The sequence below is a fragment of the Phycodurus eques genome, chromosome 19, assembly GCF_024500275.1.
Source record: "Phycodurus eques isolate BA_2022a chromosome 19, UOR_Pequ_1.1, whole genome shotgun sequence".
Taxonomy (NCBI): Eukaryota; Metazoa; Chordata; class Actinopteri; order Syngnathiformes; family Syngnathidae; genus Phycodurus; species Phycodurus eques.
The window spans coordinates 17,494,527-17,518,681 of record NC_084543.1 but is presented as its reverse complement, the minus strand read 5'-3'; the positions used below and the strand labels follow the sequence as shown (position 1 = coordinate 17,518,681).

At 45.1% G+C, this 24,155-nt stretch overlaps 1 protein-coding gene across 8 annotated transcripts in view; it reads left to right on the top strand.

The window, feature by feature from the left end:
- The window catches only part of mtr (5-methyltetrahydrofolate-homocysteine methyltransferase), an 81,252-nt gene that overhangs the window by 9,534 nt on the left and 47,563 nt on the right, over window positions 1–24,155 (top strand). For 4 of the 8 annotated variants that reach the window (XM_061705279.1, XM_061705278.1, XM_061705282.1 and 1 more), the window contains 5 exons: window positions 55–147; window positions 2,932–3,038; window positions 9,075–9,134; window positions 9,306–9,400; window positions 14,421–14,521. In XM_061705279.1, the coding sequence (XP_061561263.1) occupies window positions 55–147; window positions 2,932–3,038; window positions 9,075–9,134; window positions 9,306–9,400; window positions 14,421–14,521 (456 nt within the window). Of the gene's footprint in view, window positions 1–54; window positions 148–2,931; window positions 3,039–9,074; window positions 9,135–9,305; window positions 9,401–14,420; window positions 14,522–24,155 lie in introns of those variants that run through there. The other 4 variants (XM_061705284.1, XM_061705283.1, XM_061705280.1 and 1 more) reach the window with 3 other exon arrangements.

The following is a 24,155-nucleotide window of genomic DNA, read 5'->3' as shown; positions in this document are numbered from 1 at the left end:
AAATGACGGTACCTCTTAGATCTTTATCACATGGTAATCTGTATGTGTTGTCAGGACGTAAGCGGTACGTGGCTGGGGCAGTTGGCCCAACCAATAAAACACTGTCTGTATCACCTTCTGTGGAGAGACCTGACTTTAGAAACATCAGTAAGTTACCTCTCAATGTGGTTTACTGTTTTGGTGAATCTATAAAGGAGCTATATTATTTTTGTTAACATTTCTTATAATGGTTCCCAGCTCTCACTGCCATTGGCACCTATAGCAGTGAAATATGCATTTTAACTGGAGGGGGGGGGACCTGTCTCCCAGTTTACACCACCCCTCCTACCGTGGAACCAATGCTGAGTACGGCTTTAATTACCATGACGAATAGTTGCGGAGCTAGGGGGATGAATCTTGGCAAACGGCTTCCACGTTTAGAAACGTTGCCCACAATATGGGAGAAAAAATAGTGCGCTCATAGAAAATAAAATAATTGTATCACCCGTGGATGCAGGACCTTACCCTACATCTTGTACACTTGTCAGATCGTGGACTGATACGTGTTTGTTGCTCATGCAATGGGCGCATAGTCGAACACAAACAGAACGGGTCAGTTCCATTCACATTTTCAGAATAAGGCAGATAACAATAAGAAGAAAATAAGATTTATATTTAATTTCACACATAATAAGGGGTGAGACACGCCACTGGTTGTGCCTGCAAATCGGCAGCCTGTTTACAACAGCTCTGTTGTCTCTTTTATTAGTACTTTCCACCCTCTTATTCTTTGTATGTCGCACTAAACTGTTAGCACTATTACAGCATTTTAGCCGTGATTTTTAGCGGAGAATCTTGGCACGATTGGAATTTGTCCGTTTGTCTACGATGGAACCGGCCGGCGTCCCCTTAGCAAAGAAAGCATACTGGAGGAGATATGGAGAGGAACAAGAGCCGGTGCTGAAATGTATTATATTTATTTGTTTAATCTTTATTTAACCAGATAAAGGAGCAGTTGAGACAGAACATCTCTTTTGCAATGGTGACCTGGCCAAGAAAGCAGCAAGTTAAAACATCAAGTCCCAGTCAATCACATACAACAAAATTAGATCTCATATATCAACTATCAACGCGACAAATGAGCACAAATACATGAATATAAACATACATGATCTCAGAGCCCTACTGGGCTTATATCCCATTAGCATTTCATTAATGTATTGAGGATCTAAACCGTTTAGTGATTTATAGACCAGTAGCAGAACTTTAAAATTTATTCTTAAGCTGACTGGAAGCCAGTGTAAAGACTTTAGAATCAGAATCAGAATCATCTTTATTTGCCAAGTATGTTCAAAACACACAAGGAATTTGTCTCCGGTAGTTGGAGCCGCTCTAGTACAACAGACAGTCAATTTACAGAACACTTTGGAGACATAAAGACATTGACAAAAAACAATTGTGCAAAAAGATGCAGAGTCCTCTAGCACTTAGAGCAGTTCGAACGACTAATATTGCAGTAGTCCGGTGCAATGACCATTGTGCAAAGGGCGCCGAGACTTCAAGGAGCGTATGCGCTTTAAAGTGACGAGTAGTGCGATCATCTGGGACAATGTCGGTTGTGCAAATGTTACAGATACTCCTCAATCAGTGTGCAAATGGAGCAGATGCTACTCTGGCATGAGTGGCCAGTATATGCAAATAGTGCAGCATGGCGAGTCAACTACAGTGAGTGCACGAGTAATAAATAATTGGCCCCACAGAAATGTGACAACGAACTCAAGTCAAAAAATTGCCAGCTTATTGTAATGGAATTATAGGTTTGGTGTTTAAGAAGTTGATCGCAAGAGGGAAGAAGGTGTTGGAATGTCTACTAGTTCTAGTTTGCATTGATCGGTAGCGCCTACCTGAGGGAAGGAGCCGGAAGAGCCGGTGACCGGGGTGCAGACGGTCCGAGAGGATTTTGCACGCCCTTGTCTTAGTTCTGGCACCGTGCAAGTCCTCAATGGCGGGTAGGGGGGTAGGACCGATTCGATGACCGCTGTGTAGAACCGTCTCAGAAGCTGCGGTGGCAATTCGCTCCTCCGATTGTTTGGATGACCCTGATGAATCCGTCTGCGCCTCGTGTCGCCTTATCTCAAGACTAATCTACATATATATGAGACCGAGGGTGAACCTGAGTTTCCTACACAGAGTTGCAATGCGATGTTTGAAGTGAAGGCTTTTATCCAACCAGAAACCCCGATATTTATATGTATCAACAAACTCAATTGTTAATAGAAAGGGACGGAATCTGAGTATTGCTGGGTGCACACAGCATGGCCTTAGTTTTGCTTGAAATTAATAGCATTAACTGCTGTTAGAAAACTGCATTTGCTTGTTTACATTTGTAAATTTCAAATACCAGCCATTATGAGTGACATAAGCCGCGCCCTCATTCTGGTCATTGGTCGGTGTCGACTTCCTTTCGCTTATCTACTAACAGCTTCACACAACAAGAAGACTTTCAACAAGGGAGAATAACATTCTGGATGTTCTGTATGCCAAATGCCAATGTGAAGGGAGCCCTTCTTGTATGCGTTAATGAGAAAATGATATTTATTTATTTGTTGGTAATATTCTTATTATTTATTGTGTTTTATGTGCAATCCAATGTACAGCACTTAAGTACAGCTGTGGTTGTTTTTTAGTGCGCTATATGTAGAGTTAAATAATGTATAGAAAAGATACTGATTGATTTAACTGTTGTTAGCGTGTGGTTCTCCAGTGACCATATTTAGTTTTTCATTGGTTACTGATTTTCTGTTGAGATTTGAACTTGACTTTTTGATGCTTTTGGTTAGTTCCTTTAGATTTGTAATGACAAACATCATTAGGAACCTAATACCTTATAATCACCCATAAAGAAAAATGTCTGATTTAATCTACATATGTGTATAAATGTGTCTTTTACAGCCTTTGATGAGCTTGTTGAAGCCTATTTGGAGCAAGTCAGAGGTTTGTTGGATGGAGGAGCGGACATAATTTTGGTTGAAACCATCTTCGACACAGCCAATGCAAAGGTAGTGCCCATCAGTGGTTTAATCAGAATCAATTCTCTGCATATTGCACTCAACCACAAACCAGCAGGAGTCTATATACATTTATGTTTTAAAATATCATGTAAGGTTGGAACAGCATGAAGAAAATGTGTTTTTTCGGGGACTAAAAACGACTAAAATCACAAGAAAGGAAAGCGTTTGAACCAATTTAGTGCATGCGACCCTGGTGAGGATAAGCGGAACGGAAGATGAATGAATGAATGTTACTCAACACCTTCAGCAGAACTGGAGCCCTCCCCCACGTGATTTCATATACTAATCCTTTGCCATCTGCCCCACTGTTGTGTGTCGCATGAAGAGCAGGCGTTGGGTACACGTTACTGTCTTAAGTAGACTTGACTAGTGTAATGGTCTTCTGACTGGACGGCCCCAAAAGAGCATTAACACATTCAGTGCCACTGACTGCTTTAGAAGTCAAATATTCATGTTAACTGGGAGGGCTGGCACTGAATACGTTCAAACAGCTGCAGTTCTTTCAGAATGCTGCATTTCGGGTTCTAACCAGAAAGAAGAGATCAGAACATACTCCAAATCTAGTCTCTACACTGGCTCCCAGTCAGCTTTAAAATACACTTTAAAGTTCTGCTACCGGTCTATAAATCACTAAATGGTTTAGATCCTGAATACATTAACGACCCAGTAGGGTACTTAGATCTGCAGACTCAGATAATAGAGCACACATTCAAGTCCAAAGCAAACATGGTGAAACAGCTTTTAGCTACAATTTGAATAATGTTTCCAACAGATGTGAAGTCAGCCCCAAGTGTAAATGTTTTAAGTCCAGGTCAAAACATTTTTTCGTCACGCTTTTTAGAGCATTTCCAATTTTAAATTATCTCTTGCACTGTACTTTTGTCATTGTATTATTTCCCCTTTTTGTTTTGAAATGTTGTTAAGCTGATTTAAAATGTTTTCTTTAAAGTCAAATGCTTTTAATCATGTAAAGCACATTGAGTTACCTTGTGTATAAAATGCACTATATACTGTAAATAAAGTTGCTTTGCTAACTGCTCCGCGAGCTACAGCATAGCCTACTGTTGCCAAGTCAAAAAAAAAAAAGTTAAATATAGATAACATCTGAAAAATGGATTGTACTACCTCTGCCCTTTCATGAAAGTGAATTTAAACAATACACTACACATACACTGATACGGGCTGTTCGGTCCCTGTACGACCGGAGTCAGAGTTTGGTCCGCATATCCGGCAGTAAGTCGGACTCGTTCCCGGTGAGGGTTGGACTCCGCCAAGGCTGCCCTTTGTCACCGATTCTGTTCATAACTTTTATGGACAGAATTTCTAGGCGCAGCCGAGGCGTAGAGGGGGTCCGGTTTGGTGACCTCAGTATTACATCTCTGCTTTTTGCAGATGATGTGGTTCTGTTGGCTTTATCAAGCCGTGACCTCCAACTCTCACTGGAGCAATTTGCAGCTGAGTGTGAAGTGGCTGGGATGAGAATCAGCACCTCCAAATCTGAGACCATGGTCCTCAGTCGGAAAAGGGTGGCGTGCCCTCTTCAGGTCGGGGATGAGATCCTGCCCCAAGTGGAGGAGTTCAAGTATCTTGGGGTCTTGTTCACGAGTGAGGGAAGAATGGAACGGGAGATCGACAGGCGGATCGGTGCGGCGTCCGCAGTGATGCAGACTTTGTATCACCTCCCTGGTGAGGTGTTCCGGGCACGTCCCACCGGGAGGAGACCCCGGGGACGACCCAGGACACGCTGGAGAGACTACATCCTTCGGCTGGCCTGGGAACGCCTCGTGATCCCCCCGGAAGAGCTGGATGAAGTGGCTGGGGAGGGGGAAGTCTGGGCGTCCCTGCTAAAGCTACTGCCCCCGCGACCCTACCTCGGATAAGCGGTAGAAAATGGATGGATGGACTACACATACAATATTTACGACAACAGGCAGTCAATTGACAGAGAACACTTTTGAGACATAAAGACATTGACAAAAAAACAGTCACTGAGCAATAAAGGGTTGCTAATTAATTGTGCAAAAAAGATGCAGAGTCCTCTCGCACTTAGAGCAGTTCGAATGACTAATATTGCAATAGTCCGGTGCAATGACCATTGTGCAAAGGGCGCTGAGACTTCAACCGAGTAGTGCGATAATCTGGGACAATGTTGATTGTGCAAATATTGCACATACTCCTCAATCAGTGTGCAAATGGAGTATATCCTACTCTGGCATGAGTAGCCAGTATTGGTCAACAACAGATATGCAAATAGTGCAGCGTGGCGAGACTACTACAAGTAATGTATAATTGGCCCGACAGGAATGTGACAACAAACTCAAGTACAAAAATTGCCAGCATGTTGTAATGGAATTGTAGGTTAGGTGTTTAAGAAGTTGATTGCAAGAAAGCTGTTGGAATGTCTGCTTGTTCTAGTTTGCATTGATCGGTAGCGCCGACCTGAGGGAAGGAGCTGGAAGAGCCGATGACCGGGATGTGGAGGGTCCGAGAGGATTTTGCACGCGCTTGTCTTAGTTCTGGCAGCGTGCAAGTCCTCAAGGGTGCGTAGGGGGGTACCGACAATCCTTTCAGCAGTTTTGATTGTCCGTTGCAGTCGGAGTTTGTCCTTTTTTGTAGCAGCACCAAACCAGACTGTGATGGAAGAACACAGGACTGATTCGATGACCGCTGTGTAGAGAACTGCCTCAGCAGCTCCTGTGGCAGGCCGTGCTTTCTCATAAGCCGCAGGAAGTACATCCTCTGCTGGGCCTTTTTGAGGACGGACTTGATGTTGGTCGCCCACTTCAGTTCCTGGGAGACTGTAATTCCCAGGAACTCTAAGGTCTCGACGGTTGACACAAGGCAGCTGGACAACTGTGAGGGGTAGCTGTGGCGAAGGATGCCTCCTGAAGTCCACGATCATCTCTACAGTTTTGAGCGTGCTCAGCTCCAGGTTGTGTCGGCCGCACCACAGGTCCAGCTGCTCCACTTCCTGTCGATATGCAGACTCGTCACCATCCTTGATGAGGCCGATGACAGTGATGTCATCTGCAAACTTCAGGAGTTTGACAGCCGGGTGCGCCTAGGTGCAGTCGTCCGTGTAGAGAGAGAAGAGCAGCGGAGAGAGGACACAACCTTGGGGTGCCCCAGTGCTGATGCTGCGTGTGGATGAGGTGGCCTCCCCCAGCCTCACCTGCTGTGTCCTGCCCATCAGGAAGCTGTAAATCCACTGGCAGATGGCAGGTGAGACACTGAACTGGAGAAGATTGGAGGAAAGGAGTTCAGGGATGATGGTGTTGAACGCTGAGCTGAAGTCCACAAACAGGATCCTCGCGTAGGTCCCTGCACTGTCGAGGTGTTCTAGGATGAAATGCAGTCCCATGTTGACTGCATCATCCGCAGACCTGTTCGCTGGGCAGGCAAACCGCAGGTTGTCCAGCAGGGGACCTGTGACGCTCTTGAGGTGGTCCAGCATGAGACGTTCAGAGGACTTCATGACCACAGATGTCAAGGAGACAGGGCCTGTAGTCATTTAGACCAGAAATTGTAGGTTTCTTGGGAATGATGGTGAAGTGTTTGAAACAGGATGGCACTTCGCACAGTTTCAGAGATCTATTGAATATCTGTGTGAAGACTGGAGCGGCGGCACAGTGGTCGACTGGTTAGAGCGTCAGCCTCACAGTTCTGAGGACCCGGGTTCAATCCCCGCCCTCACCTGTGTGGAGTTTGCATGTTCTCCCCGTCCCTGCGTGGGTTTTCTCCGGGCACTCCGGTTTCCTCCCACACCCCAAAAACATGCATTAATTGGAGGCTCTAAATTGCCCGTAGGTGTGACTGAGTACGAATGGTTGTTTGTTTGTATGTGCCCTGCGATTGGCTGGCAACCAGTTCAGGTATACCCCGCCTCCTGCCCGATGATAGCTGGGATAGGCTCCAGCACGCCCGTGACCCTAGTGAGGAGAAGTGGATCAGAAAATGGATGGATGGATGGAAGACTGGAGCGAGCTGGTCCACGCATACTTTGAGGCAGGATGGGGATGCATGGTCTGGGCCTGCCGCTTTGGTAATCTTTTGTTTGAAGATGCGTCTCACATCCTGTTCGCGGATAGTTAACGCAAAAGTCGGTGGAGTGATTGTGGTCGGTGGTGCGGCTGGGTGGGTGTGGGGTGTGAAAGTGTCCTTTTGAAATCTGCAGTAGGTGGTCTTGAAGTCGTTGGCTAGTGTGCTATTGTTCTCAGTTTCGGGGGATTGTCGCTTGTAATTTGAGCAATTGTTTGGCGTGATCTTGGTCTCATGCTGTAAAAATGTGAACAGAATGATGAAGAGTAGTGTTTTCATCCATCCGTTTCTTTACCGCTTAACCTCATTGGGTCCCGGGCTGCTGGAGCCTATCCCAGCTATCTTCGGGCAGGAGGTGGGGTAAACCCTGAACCGGTCGCCAGCCAATCGCAGGGCACATAGAAACAAACAACCATTTGCACTCACATTTACACCTACGGGCAATTTAGAGTCTTCAATTAACCTACTATGCATGTTTTTGGGATCTGGGAGGAAACCGGAGTGCCCGGAGAAAACCCACTCAAGCACGGGGTGAACATGCAAACTCCACACAAACGGAGCCCGGAATTTGAACCCTGGTCCCTAGAACTGTGAGGCAAATGTGCTAACCAGTACTACACCGTGCCGGCCAGTGTTTTAATACTAATTATAATTGTACCAAGAAATTTATAGGGCGATTCATGGCTCAAACACAGACTCCTTGTTTGAGAACAGCAAGTTGTGTATGAAGTACTGAAAGACTGAGAAAATGGACATAGATAAATACTTTATTAATCCTAATCCTAATCCATGTCCTGTGGTCTGACGAAACTAAAATTGAACTGTTTGGCCTTAATGAGCATTGTTGCGTTTGGAAGAAAAAGAGGGACGCTCGCAAGCTTGAGAACACCATCCCAACAGTGAAATACGGGTGTGACAGTATTGTGTTATGATTCAGGAGGGACTGGTACACTTCAAATGGGTGGCATCATGAGGAAAGAACAATATGTCGCAATACTGAACCAATATCTCAAAACATCAGCCCTGAAGTTAAAGCTTGGGTGCAAATGGGTCTGCAAAAATGGTTAATGACCCAAAGCATACTGACAAACTTGTTACACAGTGGCTTGAGGTTAACAAAGTTCCCTGCAGTTTGGTTTAGTTACACCAGTTCTATCAGTAGGAATGGGTCAAAATTCCTGCCAATTATTGTAAGAAGCTTGTGGAAGGATACCCAAAACATTTGACTCTAGTCATGCTCTTTAAAGGCAATTGTACCAAATACCTGTAGTAATTAAATGTATGTAAACTTCTGATTTTGAAGAAAGTAATACAAAATGGTCTCAAATTTTGTCTGCTTATTTATCTATCCATCAATCCATTTTCTTTCACCGCTTATCCTCGCCAGGGTCGCGGGTTGCCGGAGCCTATCCCAGCTATCTTCGGGCGAGAGGCAGGGTACACCCCGAACCGGGTGCCAGACAATCGCCGGGCACATATAAACAAACACCCATTCGCACTCACATTCACACCTACGGGGAATTAAGAGTCTTCAATCAACCTACCTCTGCTTATTTATTTATTTATTTATTTTAAATTATTCTGATTGTTATTGAAAATGCAACTGGACAGAAAAATGTTTTAGTGCAAAGACAGAGTGGACAAGGGGACAAGCGATGAGAACCACAGTAGAATAATAGGGAGACAGTCTCGATATTTGATCACAAGTAACATTACAACAGTCGAATTGTGTTATTATTTGTGGATGGGGTGGGGGGGCGGGGGGGGGGCAATCCAGTGAGGACATGCAATTACTAACCAGCAGAACAAGATAAGAGAGGACAGAAAATGGCAGGGCAGCATGTGGGAAATGAGTAAGCCATTGCTATTGGTCACATTAGAGGTTGAAAAAGTTTTCAGAAAATGTATCTCGGTCTACTTTTTGAGACTTTTTATATCCGCTGTACACTGTAACTTGATTTCTCCATCTCATGTTTCCTTCTGCAGGCAGCACTGTTTGCCCTGGATCTGCTGTTTGAGAAGAGCTACGAAAGGAAACCTCTCTTTGTAGGTCTATTATATTTTAAACTAGACATCTTCCATCTGGCCTTTTTATATGTATGAGATTAAGCAATTGTCGTCCTCTGTTATGCTCATGCGGTAAATTTATAATGAAGTTTATTGTCTGAGGCTAAAACTGTATTTAAAAAAAATATTTTTGTGCTCTCCATCGTGTAGATATCAGGAACCATTGTTGACAGGAGTGGGCGTACTCTGTCTGGTCAGACAGGAGAGGCCTTTGTAGTGAGTGTATCACATGCTAAACCAATATGGTAAATTGCACTAAACACTTAAAAAAAACTACATTGTGTTCCAAATTATCATGTATGTAGGTTTTAGATTAAATTAAGATTTGTTTTAGTTTTTTCTGGGGACAGCTCTGCTTACCTTTTGACCTGGACTTGATAGGGCATCCGTGTTAGTCCGATGGCCAGCCACTGGCTGTCACTTGAAAGTGCCTGTGCCTCTTTAGCCATACATGTATATTATATATGTGTATATACGTACACCATACTGCCAAAAGTGTTCGCTCACCCATCCAAATAATCGGAATCAGGTGTTCCAATCACTTCCATGGCCACAGGTGAATAAAATCAAGCACCTAGGCATGCAGACTGTTTTTACAAACATTTGTGAAGGAATGGGTCGAGGGAGCTCAGTGAATTCCAGCGTTGGAACTATGATAGGATGCCACCTGTGCAACAAGTCCAGTCGTGAAATTTCCTCATTCCTAAAACATTCCAGAGTCGACTGTCAACTGTATTATTATTATAAGAACGTGGAAGTGTTTGGGAACGACAGCAACATAGCCACGAAGTAGTAGGCCACCCAAACCAATGGAGCGGGGTCAGCGGATGCTGATGCGCATAGTGCGAAAAGGTCGCCAGCTTTCTGCCAAATCAATCGCTCCAGACCTCCAAACTTCATATGACCTTCAAATTAGCTCAAAAACAGTGCGCAGAGAGCTTCATGGAATGGGTTTCCATGGTTAAGCAGCTGCATCCTAGCCATTCATCACCAAGTACAATGCAAAGCGTCGGTTGCAGTGGTGTAAAGCACTCCGCCACTGGACTCTAGAGCTGTGGAGACTTGTTCTAAGGTCTGGGTTAAGCAGTTGCCAGGAGAACAGTACTTGTCTGACTGCATTGTGTAAAGTTTGGTGGAGGGGAGATTATGGTGTGGGGTTGTTTTTGTGAAACGGGCCTTGACCCCTTAGGTCCAGTGAAAGGAAGTCTGAATGCTTCAAGCATACCAAGAGACTTTGGACAATTCCATGCTCCCAACTTTGTGGGAACAGTTTGGAGTCCTCTTCCAACACGACTATGCACCAGTGCACAAATCAAGGTCCATAAAGGAATGGATGACAGAGTCTAGTGTGGATTAACTTGATTGACCTGCACAGAGTCTTGACCTCAACCCGATGGAACACCTTTGGGATGGATGAGAGCGGAGACCGAAAGCCAGGCCTTCTCGTCTAACATCAGTGTGTGACCTTACAAGTGCACTTCTGGAAGAATGGTCAGAAATTCCCATAAACAGACTCCTAACCCTTGTGGACAGTCTTCCCAGAAGTGTTGAAGCTGTTATAGCTGCAAAGGGTCGACCGTCGTCATATTGAACCCTTCGGATTAGGAATGGGATGTGCCTTGATGTGGGCGCAGAGGGTAAGAGTATGCCCTGCAACCGGAGGGTCGCTGGTCCGTATCCGCCTGAGCGCATGTTGTCCTTGTGTCCCTGCGCAAGACACTTAACCCACACTGCCTACAAATGAATGTGGTTGGATGTTTTTTGGGGTGGTCGGGGGAGCTGTAGGCTTAGAATGGCAGCCACGCTTCTGTCAGACTGCCCCAGGGCAGCTGTAGCTACACAAGTAGCCCACTACCAGCAGGGTGTAACTGAGGAGATAATAAATAATACATGAAATTGTAAAGCGTCTTGAACTGCCTAGAAAAGCGCTAAATAATGTAATGCATTATTATTATTACAGAAAATGGATGGCTCGAGTATTATTACTTAAGTTTATACAGTATGTGAGTCAAGGCAAGTGGCAATATAGTGTACCGTGAAAACGTATTGGCCCCCTTCTCAAATTCTATTATTTTTGCATAGCTTCCACAATTTAATGTTTAAGATCATCAAACAAATGTAAATAACCCAAGAGAACTTAAAATGCTGTTTTTAAATGGGGAATTCATTTATTGAGGAAAATGAATATTGAAAATTACCTGGCCCTGTGTGGAAAAACTAACAACCCCCCTCTTGTTAAATTAGAAGCATCATACCAACAGTTAAACATACAGTATTGTATTGTGATGGTCTTGGGCTGCTTCCCTCCTTCAGGACCTAGACAACTTGTTGTGATTGATGGAACCATGAATTCTGCTCTTTACCACCAAATCTGACTGGCAGGAGCGCTTGAGGTCACGTTTGCAGCAGGACAACAATCCAAATCACACCAGAAAGTCAAACATGGTGGTGGTAGCGTGCTTCACGACCTGGACAACTTGCTGTGATTGATGGAACAATGAATTCTGCTCTTGTGACCTCAAGCTGAAGCCCACTTGGGTTCTGCAGCAGAATAATGATCCAAAACAGACCAGCAAGTAAATTTCTGAATGGCTTTAAAAAAAAACTATAATTATGTTTTAGAGTGGCCTAGTCTAAGTCCAGACTTGATAATGCAGTGGCATGACCTTAAAAAGGCTGTTAATACTCGAAAACCCTCCATTTTTGCTGAATTCAAACAACTCCCGGGATCGGTACTGCGGGGCTGGGTGTGGCGGCCCTCTCTCCGTATGGTTGTCCCACCGGATGGGCCAGACCTGCAGGAGCCGTGCCTCTTAATCACTCACTTAGCACACACTCACACCACTCACTTTAAATATTTTTTTCACTAGTCACATCCGGGCACACACACATATTCAGGGTATTCTGGGGGGCTGGTGTGTGGTCGGGAGAATGCGGGTGTCGGACCAGGTTTCAGTGCGTCAGTGCTGTTTCCCGGTCTAGACGCCCTGCTCCTCCGCCCGGCCTACTCCCCAAGACACACTCATCCCCTTTCTTTTAATGCACTACATAAACCTATCTCTGGGGGGCATTGGGTTGTGCGTGGGGTTGTTTGGCTACGGGGCAGCAGTGCCTGGCAGCCCTGACCTCCCCACCATCCTCATGGGCCACTCCAGATTTTGATCCACCACATCACTCTGGGGCCACTTATACAAGGGGGAGGGCCAATGGCTGCCAGTCGGGGCCCTGGGAGTCATAGTAATGGGGGGGGGGGGGGGGGTTTCTCACTCGGCCCATGGCGGTGTTCCTGGGGCCGGGTCTGTCTGGCTGCTTGGTGAGGGGGCTCCTCTCTCATGGCCCGTGGCTACTCTCTGGGTCGCCTCCCTTAACGTTCCCTTGTCAGGCACCCCTATCCGCCTTCCTTTCCTCTCTCAGGCCCGTGGCTGCTCTCTGGGTTGCCTCCCTTATTGTCCCCTTGTCAGGCGCCCCTCTCCGCCCTCCTTTCCACCAAACAGGGGACACCGTCTTGCCTTTGGGCTGGGCGGGGACTGGCTACATTGTGGGTCTAGTGGATTGTGATAGATAGATATAGATAGATATTCATGGTTCCATCAATCACAACAAGTCGTCCAAGTCCTAAGGAAGAAAAGCAGCCCCAGACCATCACACTACCGCCATGTTTGACTGCTGGCATGATGTCCTTTTTCTGAAATGCTGTGTTACATTTATGCCAGATGGTACAGCTTGGCAGAGGCTGGGTGGATCTTACTTATACCCCGAAACGTAAGTTTTGTTGTGAATGGTCACGTAATAAGACATGGCATATTTGATTGGCTGTTGCATCTGCGATGCTGCAACGTTGTACACCTCATCCATCCATTCATTTTCAACACCGCTTATCCTCATTAGGGTCGAGGGTATGCTGGAGCCTATCCCAGGTAACTGCGGGCATGAGGCGGGGTACACCCTGAACTGGTAGCCAGCCAATCGCAGGGCACAAACAACCATTCGCGCTCACATTCACACCTACGGACAATTTAGAGTCTTCAATTAACCTATCATGCAAGTTTTTGGGATGTGGGAGGAAACCAGAGTACCCACAAAAAAAAACACGCAGGCACACGGAGAACATGTAAACTCCACACAGGCGAGGTCGGATTGGAACCCGGGTCCTCAGAACTGTGAGGCAGCTATGCTTTCTTCCATCGTGCCGCCTACGTTGTTCACCTGCGATTCAAATTTCAAATTGTAGCAAAACTTGTGGCCGACAGTTGGCCGATCATGAAAACTTGTTGCAGAACCCCGCATACTGTGCAACAGTTCAGTTGTGTTGGGTCAGGTCGCACGGTGTGCGGCGGGCTTCATCCTGTGTAGAAAAAGCGTTCCTGTAAATGTGCCCACGGGTGTGTTACATTGTCCTCATTATCACCACCACAGAGTTAACCATTGTCATTTTGGTCTTCATCTGCTACTGGAGATGTTTAGCTGTGATGGGTAAAAAGGAAGAAAACTACCCTGACCTCATCCCTATTGGGAACCTGTGTGTCACGATACGAAGGTATCCGTTTTTACTGGACCCAGTCGCAAGCGGAGGCTGAGAAGTTTGTGGTGAATAATTTATTGAAAAGGAAGTGGGAATTGGATCTCTGAGGCGTAATGGCGGGTCGTCGAGAAGGGGAACGTGCGGCAGGCGGTGGCGTGAGCAGGTGGATGGCTTGGTGGGGTGGTGGAAGAAGGCTGCAAGGCAGGGAACACGGAAGGAGCACTGAGGACGAGGAAGAACATGGGAGTCAGAATAATGCAAATTAAGCGTACCTTACGAGAATGTGTACCACGGTGGAACGTTAATACTCTGGCGAGGATTTCCAGGACCTAGCAGGCTTTATGAAGGCAGAGATGATGAAGGCTGATTGAAAACAGCTGCGCGGCCAAGCTGGTGCTGATTACAGGGAGGGGAAGAGCGAGAGAGCGAGATGGGCGCAAAGTGCCACCCAAGCTCCAAAAGAGGAATTACAAGGATAGGTCATGACACTGTGGTTAATCCTTAAAAGGAAGATCTACGAATGTGGACGGCACTATACCTTCAAACAGCAGCTCTTGGAGGTGTTAAAGTGATACGGAGGAGGGGCATAATTTGATCTGCAAAAATACAGACTAATTTGGAACACGGTGTAGATTATTTTGACAGCATTTATTCTGATTTTCTTTACAATACAAGTTTACCTCCCAAGTATTAAGGATTTTTGAGCTCCAGTTTCCTACTGATTTTGTTCCTGTGTTCCTCAGTATCGGTCTCAACTGTGCCTTGGGGGCGACAGAGATGAGACCATTCATCGAGGCCATAGGAAAGAGTACCACTGCTTTTGTAATCTGTTACCCCAATGCAGGTAAAGACTCGACACCGCAGGCCTGAAATAGAATTAAACCCTCAAATATCTGTGTATTTTGATCTGGGTTTTATGCTGCCGATTCTGATACCGATCATTAATGAGTGAGATCTGCTTATCGTTGCCAATACCTTTCATATGGATTATCTTTTTTTCAATTTATTTTTGGTGAGTGGTATTGGCAATATGATCCGACATGTTTGTTTGCGTTTTCTTTGCAGGTACTGCGCGCCTGCGCAGTGTGAAGGGGGACACTATAATAGGGCTGGGGGAGTATGGGGAAAAACAATCATCACAATTATATTGATTGATATTGAAATCACAACTAATCAACAGGACGATTCATTTATTTTACAACTTTGTAGTGATTTAACTACAAAAACTAAAACTAAACTTTAAAGATAACTTAACAACTAGAAAATAAATTAGTCACAGGTAAAATAATGTATTAAAATAATAGAAATAAAAAAAATTAAGACAATAAATCAGTCATAAAAACATTGGCACGTTTTTAGAAAACGTCCTCATTTTTTATTTATATATATTTTTAATCCTTTTTGACTTAAAACAGGAAATATTTAGTCCGATCTCATGTCACTGTCAGGAAAAAAAAGCTTGTCTTTTTATACCTTCAATGACTATCTGCTGTTCGTGCTGTGCGGACCTTGGCCTCCTCGGGGCAGTGTGGTGCGGTGCTTGCATGGAGCTACTCGTTTAGCTAAAAAAAAGGGAAGAAGAAGAATGTTGTTATAACTTAAATAAACCAGTTTTTCACAGATTAGGAAGAATATATGACTGAGTATTGTTATATTAACTGTTTATATTTGTTACTATGGCGTTTGTGTGTAAATATTCAATATGTGAAGGTAAATCTCTCCCCTGATCAAATGCTCGTAGTAGCTCGGTCGTCAATAGGGTTTTCCATTAAGTGTTAGCATAAACTGGCGATTTCTAAAAGGCTGTCTTGTATTTAAATATAAAATGAGGGTCATTATTTGTGTTATGCATTTACTTTTACAGTAAACTCCAACTGATGTGTAAAACATCTTATAGCACGCTCAAATTTGGATAAATTGCCCAGCCTTGAGCTCTACTGCACACATTCTTAGTACGATCCATGGGTGATCGGTTTTTGTGATCAGCAATAAAATGCATTGATAGATGAGCGCCGATCAGGTGTTTTCCACGGAAATTGGCCAATCATGATCGGTGTCCTTTTTAAAATCTTTCTCTCACATTAACTGGTCCTCATCCTCTCCATTTTTTGTCAGAAGGTCTTGGATTTCCTGGTTGTTACATTGTCCCAGCCTAAGTTCCTTGCATGCGCCAAGAAGGTTAGTTCCACAGTCCTTAGCTGCTTGACAGGTCCAGGAATTGAAAGGAATCTTTGCAATGCGTGAATGAAGCTTGAAGACTCCATTGACTCTACCTACTCGATGCGGACAGCTGTGACACTCATACATGTAAACATTACCACCCATCGTTTACTGTTGACACATCCTCCACGTGTTCGACGAGAAGTGACTGTCGAGGGCCCAGACACATCCACTCCAACATAAGACAATTGTGTTTGTGTTCAGTCGGCACAACAATATTTCAGTCTATTTTTCACTGCTGTCCTACTTCAACAGGAAGTCCAGCCAGCTGCTGGACTTCAAATCAGTAACTGGAATTGACCTTGACCCACAATCAGCTGCGTTCATGGCTGTGGGAACTTAATTCCACTGTTCAGAAAGGGATGATTGTCGAATCCTCTGCACTCTGTTGCCTACGAAGATGGAGAACCTTCTGGATTCATTTCAGATATAACCGAGTACCACCTTGCTGTCTGTGAAGAATCTCACAGAATAAAAGGGAGTGTCTATTTCTCCTATCATCATTTCTGCAATTTCTACAGCTAGGACAGCTGCACAGACTTCAAGTCTGGGAATTCTTAGGTCTTGTTGCAGAGCAAGCTTGGCTTTACCAAACACAAACCCAAGTTCACACTTGCTTTATGAATCTGTGGCCTTGATGTATGCTGTGGCTGCAATGGCTTGGGTAGAAGCATCACAGAATATGCAGATTCTCTCTTTGCTGCGCCACTTAGGGATGTTTGTGTACATCTTTGGAATCCTCACATTTCACAGATGTTTTAATGAGGTCCTCCACTCTTACCACTCCTTAAACGTTTCAGGCGAAGGGCCATGCCACTCACAGGCTTCTGTTGATAGTTGACGAAGCAATGCTCTCTACCTTGGATACTAACTGAAGCAGCAAATCCAAGGGGCTCATAAAGACTGTTTATGGTGGATAACACCCATCTGCGAGTATAAGGGTTTTTGGTGGTAGAAACTTGAAAGGTAAACTCATCTGAAGCAACATCCCAACTCGATCCTAGACTCCCCTACATTGGTACTCTGAGCTCTAGATCTTTTAATCCCTTTGCCAGGTCTTCCTGTGGAAACGCTATCACGACTTTGACATGGTTGAATGCTATCTTGTGGAGTCTCAGATTGGAAGAAGCTAATGTTTCTTCAGCTACCTTGAGGACATTGATGGCTTCATCGTCAGATGGAAAAGAGACGAGACCATCGTCAACGTAGAAGTGTCGCTCCAGAAGGTGTTTTGTGTTTGTGTTTCCTTTCAGACTTTGTCTGAGCCCATGTATTGGCACAGCTGGTAACGGGGTTGTTTCCGAAAACATGCAGTCATTCGGTATAGTTTTTTTTTTTTTTTTTTTTTTTTTTTTTTTTTTTTTTTTTGCATTGAATGAAGTGACTAGGACGACCATTGTCCAAGATGTTAGTTTGGAGATCTTACACATTTTACGGCTTGTGGGCTCCTCCTAAGCCGAAATCTGCAACGATGACCTATCCCAGAACCAGCCTCTGCAAATGGAGCATTTTGAGGTCTGTTGCATTTGCACTTTGTGGACTTGGCTAACATCGCTTCCCAATTAGGATTTCAGCATGAGGATCAAGTTCTGAGATTTCTGTGGCCATCCTCTGAAGGTGTGAGTGATGTTGAGCTGCTTTACGAGTTGGTATTTAATTTCTATTGTCAGGGAGCATGTCACACTCTGTGTTGGCATATTCAAACATGTTTTGCCATCTGCTGATTTTTTTTTCATAAAGTTACTGGCTCTTCTCCTAGTTACTTCCATCACACCTGCCCATGTATGCTGAAGAGTTGTTTGTGATACCAAATGTGTTGAAGAAGGAAGATCTCACTCATGACTTATTGCTTTGGTCATCTAAAATAACATACAGTATGCCTTGACTCTCTTGTTGGGATTGCCTTTGGAGTAAACTGAAACAAGGCAGATCTTGGCACATGAATGGCTGTGGACTTCATTCCCACAAACAAGTGTACAGGTGGAAGTGGCTGTGGCTTTTTATGACTCCTGCTCCCTACCATTATCAGCTGCAGTCTCTGTAAGAGTTTGGATTTTCCTTGGGGCAGGCTGGTGACATGTAAGTTACAACTACATTCTGTACTTTGAATCTCAACTTTACAGTTCTTTGCTTGATGCCTTGATGATGCACATCGAAAACAGATCTGATTCTGCTTCAGATGTTTTACGCTCCTCAAGAGATTTCTCTCTGAAGGCTCTGCATTCTGAGCCTTCTCTCTGAAGGCTCAGCCTCCCTGGTAAGGTCTATTCAGGGGTGCTGGAGAGGAGGGTCCGTCGGGAAGTCGAATCTCAGATTCAGGAGGAGCAGTGTGGTTTTCGTCCTGGCCGTGGAACATTGGACCAGCTCTACACCCTCGGCAGGGTCCTCGAGGGTGCATGGGAGTTCGCCCAACCAGTCTACATGTGTTTTGTGGACTTGGAGAAGGCGTTCGACCGTGTCCCTCGGGGAGTCCTGTGGAGGGTGCTTCAGGAGTATGGGGTACCGAACCCCCTGATACGGTCTGTTCGGTCCTTGTACGACCGGAGTCAGAGTTTGGTCCGCATATCCGTCAGTAAGTCGGACTCGTTCCCGGTGAGGGTTGGACTCCGCCAAGGCTGCCCTTTGTCGCCGATTCTGTTCATAACTTTTATAGACAGAATTTCTAGGCGCAGCCAAGGCGAAGAGGGGTCCGGTTTGGTGGCCTCAGTATTGCATCTGTGCTTTTTGCTGATGATGTGGTTCTGTTGGCTTCATCAAGCCGTGAGCTCCAACTCTCACTGGAGCAGTTCACAGCCGAGTGTGAAGCGGCTGGGATGAGAATCAGCACCTCCAAATCTGAGACCATGGTCCTCAGTCGGAAAAGGGTGGCATGCCCTCTCCGGGTCGGGGATGAGATCCTGCCCCAAGTGGAGGAGTTCAAGTATCTTGGGGTCTTGTTCACGAGTGAGGGCAGAATGGAACGGGAGATCGACAGACGGATCGGTGCAGCGTCCGCAGTGATGCGGACTTTGTATCGGTCCGTTGTGGTCAAGAAGGAGCTAAGCCGAAAGGCGAAGCTCTCAATTTACCGGTCGATCTTCGTTCCTACCCTCACCTATGGTCATGAGCTGTGGGTCGTGACCGAAAGAACGAGATCCCGGATACAAGCGGCCGAAATGAGTTTCCTCCGCAGGGTGTCCGGGCTCTCCCTTAGAGATAGGGTGAGAAGCTCGGTCATCTGGGAGGATCTCAGAGTAGAGCCGCTGCTCCTCCGCATTGAGAGGAGCCAGATGAGGTGGCTGGGGCATCTGATTCGGATGCCTCCCGGACGCCTCCCTGGTGAGGTGTTCCAGGCACGCCCCACCGGGAGGAGACCCCGGGGACGACCCAGGACACGCTGGAGAGACTACGTCCTTCGGCTGGCATGGGAACGCCTCGGGATCCCCCCGGAAGAGCTGGATGAAGTGGCTGGGGAGAGGGAAGTCTGGGCGTCCCTGCTAAAGCTACTGCCCCCGCGACCCGACCCGGATAAGCGGTAGAAAATGGATGCATGGCTATGCATTTACTGAGCGCATGACATTTTTTTGTCAATAGCAAATTTTTTAGAGGGGGGGGTCTTCAGTTGTTTGGGTTGCTTGTTTGGGTTTGGAATTGATGTCTTCTTGTCTGGTAACTAAGATGGGTTCTCACCTACCATGGTTTCCCATAAACTTGGTTGTCTTAGGGCTAGACAAGGAGTGTGGAGTAGAAGGCCTGAAACGGGTCATTTCCCATGTCAGGCATATAATAATAATATAGTAAAGGCAGCAAACACAGAAGAAAACAGAGGACACCAAGTCTTCCTGCTTGTACTTGGACTTGTATGCCACCCATTTTTCTTGCAACGAGAATGGAAGTTTGTCCACAGTAGTATGTATTCCGTATGGTGTGTCAAGATATTACAGGCCAGGAACAAAGCCTTCAAACTTGGCTGAATTGATCTCAAGGAGAAGGTCTCCAAGTTCATCCAAGAGATGTTGATCCTTGTTAGAAACCTTGGGGAAACGATCAAGTCTGTCGAGCAGTGCCTTTATGAGTGCTTCAGGAGACCCATAATACAGCTGCAGCCATTTCCACATTTTACATAGGCCATATGAAGGATTGTTGATATGCACTGCTCTGATGCGCTTACCGTATTGTGAGGACTCGTTACGCAACCACTTGATCTATAGGTCGAGCTCTTCACTAGCCTTTAGCTGCAGATCTTTAGTTGCATTCTCAAACGTGAATTTCCAAGACCAGTACTCACCTGGTTCATCACTAAACTGTGTGAGTCCTCCAGAGTAGCAGCTCACGTCTGGCTAGAAACGTGGTGATGTCAGATATGTTGGCACGCTCTTGCATATACAATATAAATAGTTTGGAACTTGGCAGTGTTTCATGTCGTTGAACTCCTTGTGAAGTGCGGGGAATAAAGCTGTCTTTAATATCTAATGGTGGTCTGTTTGGCTAACAACTGGTGGTGGATGTATCTCGTTCTGGATCAGCTGAGGGGGCTTTTTCCGGTATCTGAGAAAACTGTTTAATGAGACTAACTAATAACATAAAGAACTCTCTAACACATTTTAATAGTTAAAATATACTGACAAGGAATGCTCTCTCTAACAACTGTGGATGGATGAGGATTCGCCCAAAACAAACAGCAGCAGTTATGCCAGCCATTAACACTACACTCAACACGTGGTCACACTCTTACGTTCCACCTTAGACAGCAGAACATTGAACATAATGCGCAACAGTGTCACCATGTGGGCTGGAAGTGTAACTGGAGGCACACAGATAATACAAAGGACAATAAAAGCCCAGAGCAACCTCCAAAAAAAATTAATGTGAACTCAAAGGTCAAGGTAAATCAGTGTCAGATAGCACCATCTGTCATTGTTTGAGCCAAAGTGGACTTCGTGGGAGACGACCGAGGACACCACTGTTGAAAATATAGGATAAAAAAGCGAGACTGGATTTTCCCAAACTGCATGTTGACAAGCCACGTTTCTGGGTGAATGTCCTATGGACAGATGAAACAAAACTGTAACGTTTTGGCAAGGCACATCAGCTCTATGTTCACAGATGCAAAAATGAAGCATACCAAGGAAAGAACACTGTCCCTACTGTGAAACATGGAGGAGCTCTGTTATGTTCTGGGGATGCCTTGCTGCATCTGGCACAGGGTGTCTTGAATCTTCTCAGGGTACAGTGAAATCTCTAGACTTTAAAGATATTCTAGAGAGAAATGTTCTGCCCAGTGTCAGAAAGCGTGGTCTCGGTCACAGGTCATGGATCTTGCAACACGATAATGACCCAAAACACATAGCTAAAAACACCCAAGAATGGCGAAGAGCAAAAGATTGGACTATTCTGAAGTGGCCTTCTATGAGCCCTCATTTAAATCCTATTGAACATATGTGGAAGGAGCTGAAACATGCCATCTGGAGAAAGCACGTGTAGTGCCTCTGACCCGGTTGTCACTGCAAGCCCCCCACAACGACTTGATAAACTGCATTCTCCCAAGTGTGAGGTGCGAGGTTGCCACCAAAGGACGCCTGGGTATCTCACCCGGATCTTCAACTAATTAGCAGCTTCCCATCAAATCTGGATTCCAGTCTTCAAAGACTCCTTTCCTTCTTTTGAAGTAACAGAATGACCTAAAGGTTGGACTCTCTCAACCACTGGGAACTTTGCTGAATGCAGACGACACCTATTGGTGTTTGAGTTATTGCAATGTGTGGGGACTCATTCGAGGTTTCTTTAACTGAAGATAAATGTCTGTTTTGATATTTTACGAACTCTGCAGAAATATTCCAAATGTATGCCTTCATGCCTGTATCATTGCGTCAGCTTTACAGGTCCAGCTCCAAGGCTCTGAGAGCTGTTCGTCTTGATTTGAAGCCAAACAGTACAAATGTTGGATTAAACAATAAGCAGTTGATCTGCCAAGACGAAAGTTTAAACAATCATTCTATATGCTTGATCTATGTGTAAGAGTACAAAGTTGGGAGTATTTTATATTTACACCATTTTTATGGCTAACAGTGTCGACCGAAATTCAAGTCGATGGGCGTGGTCTTCCTTCAGTCTCCCCCATCTCTTAGACACACCTTCTGGGTGTAACCTTTGACTCCCGCCTCTTCTCGCTCTCGTGTCCTGCTTCTTGGCTCCTGTCCCTCATGCTGAGGATTACCTAGACACGGCTCTGCCATGCTGCCATCCCTCCGCTTTTCTTTGTTCGAACATGCTGTTCGGCGAACATGAGCCTATGAGGGAGACTTGGCTTCCCAGCCTCTGCTTGTTCACCACCAGGTGATCAGCCTTCCAGCCAAGCGTGAGCTCTCTGATTTACCCGCGGGTTAACGAAAATACAGGAAAAGAAACGGCCGCAGTCTCCCACAGCACACGTGAAGAACAACTTATTTTCCTTTTTTCCGCCTGTTTTTGTTTTCGTCTTGTGCATCTTTTTTCTTCAACCAAACCTGCCTCCGTGCCTCCCGAGACAACTGAGAAAGACCATCCCCACCGACCAACTGATCTACGGTCATGAGTACAGCACAACAAGCGTTGCTAGAATGTACAAGATTAGTGCCTACTAATTTCGGGGGAAAATTCAAACTCAACGCATCAAACTCACAGTTTCATTTTTAGCCCAGCAGCACATGATGTCCTATTTACCTGTTCGTACGCCTACTTTTCTTTCTTTCACCGTTATTTGTGTTTTGAAATGTAGGATGGAGTTCTCAAGCTTGCAAGCTTCCCTCTTTTTCCTTCAAACGTAACAATGCTCATTATGGCCAAACAGTTCAATTTCGTCAGACCACGTCTCCAAAAAGTTATGTATTTGTCCCTGTGTGCATTTTGAAAACTGTAATCTGTCTTTTTCCATGTTGCTTTTGGAGTAATGGCTTCTTCCTGGCAGAGTGGCCTTCCGGTCCATGTCGGTATAATACTTGTTTCACTCTGGATAATGACACGGTCTTACCAGCTTCAGCCAGCATCTTCCATGTTTTCTTTTTTTTTTGCTTTAGTTCTTGGGTTGATATGCCCATTTCAGACCAAAGCACGTTCGTCTCTGGGGCACATAACCCGTCTCCTTCTTGAGCGGTATGATGAGTGGACATTATCTTTGTGTTTATACTTCCATATAATTGTTTGAACAGATGAACGTCGCACCTTCAAGCATCTGGAAATTGCACCCAAGGATGAACCAGACTTATGCAAGTCCAGAATCTTGCTCATTTTTTTAATGTTATTTTCCCATGATGTTACACATAGAAGCAGTGTATTTCAGGTGTGCCTAGTTCAAATACATCCACAGGTGTGTGTCTAATTTACTCAAATGTTGTCAATAAACCGATCAGAAGCTTAGAAAACAATTTAGGTTTCGCCAGATTGTAAGGCATCTGACTTTGAAGAAAGGAATGAAAAAATGTCTTAAAAACCCTTCTCTCATTAATCTGGCATTCACCAAATTGAAATAATTTTGGTAGTCCTAACTGACAAAACAGGAAAAGTTGAGTTTGATTTCCTGTTTATACAGTGTGTGTAAAAATCCAATGTATGTATCGTATTATTAGTCATATTGTCAATTTTGGCTTAAGGGGAAAATTAAATACATGGTTTTAAAACGGCTGTACGGTGGACCGGGATTCAAATCCCGGTCTCGCCTGCGTAGAGTTTGCATGTTCTCCCCGTGCTTGGGTGGGTTTTCTCCGGGCACTCCGGTTTCCTCCCAGATCCCAAAAACATGCGTTATAGGTAGATTGAAGACTCTAAATTGCCCGAAGGTGTGAATGTGAGTGCGAATGGTTGTTTGTCTATACTGTATGTGCCCTGCGATTGGCTGGCAACCAGTTCAGGGTGTACCCCGCCTCTCGGCCGAAGATAGCTGGGAGAGACTCCAGCACGCCCGCGACCCTAGTGAGGAAAAGCGGTACAGCAAATGGATGGATGGAGGGTTTTAAAACAACACAAGACAGTTATGGAAATAATAACACGACTTGCATGTGTTTTTCAGTTTAACAGAAAATGTAAAATACCAAAAGAGGTGTATAAACCATGCAATCCATTTACTATCTTTTAAATAATATGTTTAAAGTACTTACAAAAATTCATGATGATTTCCCTTAATATTTACATGTTTGGAATATCCCTGTATGGGACTTGGGGACAAAAAGGACAATTATGAAGCCTTTGTGTGGAGAAGAAAATACACCTCTCCCAACATGGACATTAATCATAATATTTTTTGA